Source organism: Telmatherina bonti (assembly GCF_933228915.1).
Source record: "Telmatherina bonti genome assembly, chromosome: 24".
Taxonomy (NCBI): domain Eukaryota; kingdom Metazoa; phylum Chordata; class Actinopteri; order Atheriniformes; family Telmatherinidae; genus Telmatherina; species Telmatherina bonti.
This window is the reverse complement of record NC_136633.1, coordinates 19,925,781-19,927,253: the sequence shown is the minus strand read 5'-3', so window position 1 is coordinate 19,927,253 and position 1,473 is coordinate 19,925,781. Positions and strand designations below refer to the sequence as shown.

At 37.5% G+C, this 1,473-nt stretch overlaps 1 protein-coding gene across 1 annotated transcript in view; it reads left to right on the top strand.

Moving 5' to 3' along the window:
- Positions 1–429: 429 nt before the first annotated feature.
- The window catches only part of LOC306773963 (voltage-dependent L-type calcium channel subunit beta-4-like), a gene marked incomplete at both ends in the record, with an annotated part of 20,705 nt that continues 19,661 nt past the window's right edge, over positions 430–1,473 (top strand). Inside the window, one exon of the mRNA XM_079263914.1 lies at positions 430–492. Coding sequence (XP_079120040.1) covers positions 430–492 — 63 coding nt within the window. The remainder of the gene's footprint in view (positions 493–1,473) is intronic.

Genomic DNA, 1,473 nt, shown 5'->3' with positions numbered 1-1,473 from the left:
GAAACCTGATACTGAACTTCATAATTTAAACATTTTTATTTAATTTAATTAATCAAATTTCAAGCTGTGTAATTACATTTTACCTGTAGCTGGTTGTAGCTTAAAAATATGTCATTGTTCAGAACAAATTTAGCTCATTCCCAAAGGGACACCCCCACCTTTGTTTCTAAAATAGTTCCGTCCATCAACGGGACGCATCTGGTTTTGAGTGGCGCGGGCGGCGGCAGTGTCTCTGACGTACCTCCCGGCGCGCGCAGCAGCAACCGACTGGAACACCTGTCTCGTGGCGGACAGCTGAGGAAGCATCTGCTCGGGAGCGCTCATGTTGTTCAGTGTGGTTTGAAGCTGGAGCACGCAGCCCGGAACCCGCCACCCCTTCGCTGGGCTGGACCGGAGCAACCAGCCCTCTGGACCGATGTCCTGGCAGAAATGTCCCGACACATCTACATACGGAACAAGATAGGCGAGGGCATCCAGGCGCCCATTTTTCAGGTAGATCCGACAAACAGCAGCACTTTCTGAGCACAGGTTGTTTATTACATTTCTTTGACCCATAAATTTAATTTATTTGTGCTGTTTATGTATGAAGTTATGATGAACTTAAAAATGTAAGCCCCTTTAAGTTGCCAAAACTAAGGTACTGTTAGAAAAAGGTGCCTTTTTAGGCATTAAAATAGCTACAGTAATACATTTAATATCGTTTTATCTTGTTTTTAGCTTAAAGTTAAAGGTGGTCAAGTTTTAATTAACAGATTTACATTTACTTTCGACTCTTTCTTTAGCTTATATGCTTGATATGTGCATTTTAGCCACAGTTTAGCCTCTAAAACCAAATTAAATATATTACATCACGTTTGAGAGTAGAAGCATTGATAAGATTAAGGATCATATTTATATCTAAACAACCCTAACCATAAGAACCAGTGTGGCATATATGTACTAAATGTCTAACCCCTTACTCATACAGTCCAAGTAAGTTGAATTTTTGTGTTTCTGAGACATTTCACATCATTTTATGATGCCAACTTTGTTAAAAACAATCCTGTGGAGCACAATATGATTTTGTCTTCTGTCGCTGAATGAAAACCAGAAAGCAGGAGATTGCATTATAAAAAGTTTGGCATATCACATGGTAATAAATGTTAAATATCTCTGAAAATGTGGGTACTTTTTACATTTTTATTTTGTTCAAGGAACCAGTAAAGACCTCATATAGAAAAATTACTCATCTGATCATTTTTTCATGGGTTGTATATTTATGGGTTAAAGTAAGTCCACACTGCAGTTATTATATCCCTCAGCTATTCATATCAGGTATTGTTCCCACAACTATCCAGTTTGTATAAATTATTCACTGTTTGTCTTTTTGTCTATGTACTTACCATTAGCTTGCATGTTTTCAAATTCTTGCATGCAGACTAAATGTGTTATCATGTTCAAACTATGTTGATTATTATATCAGTAAATTACATG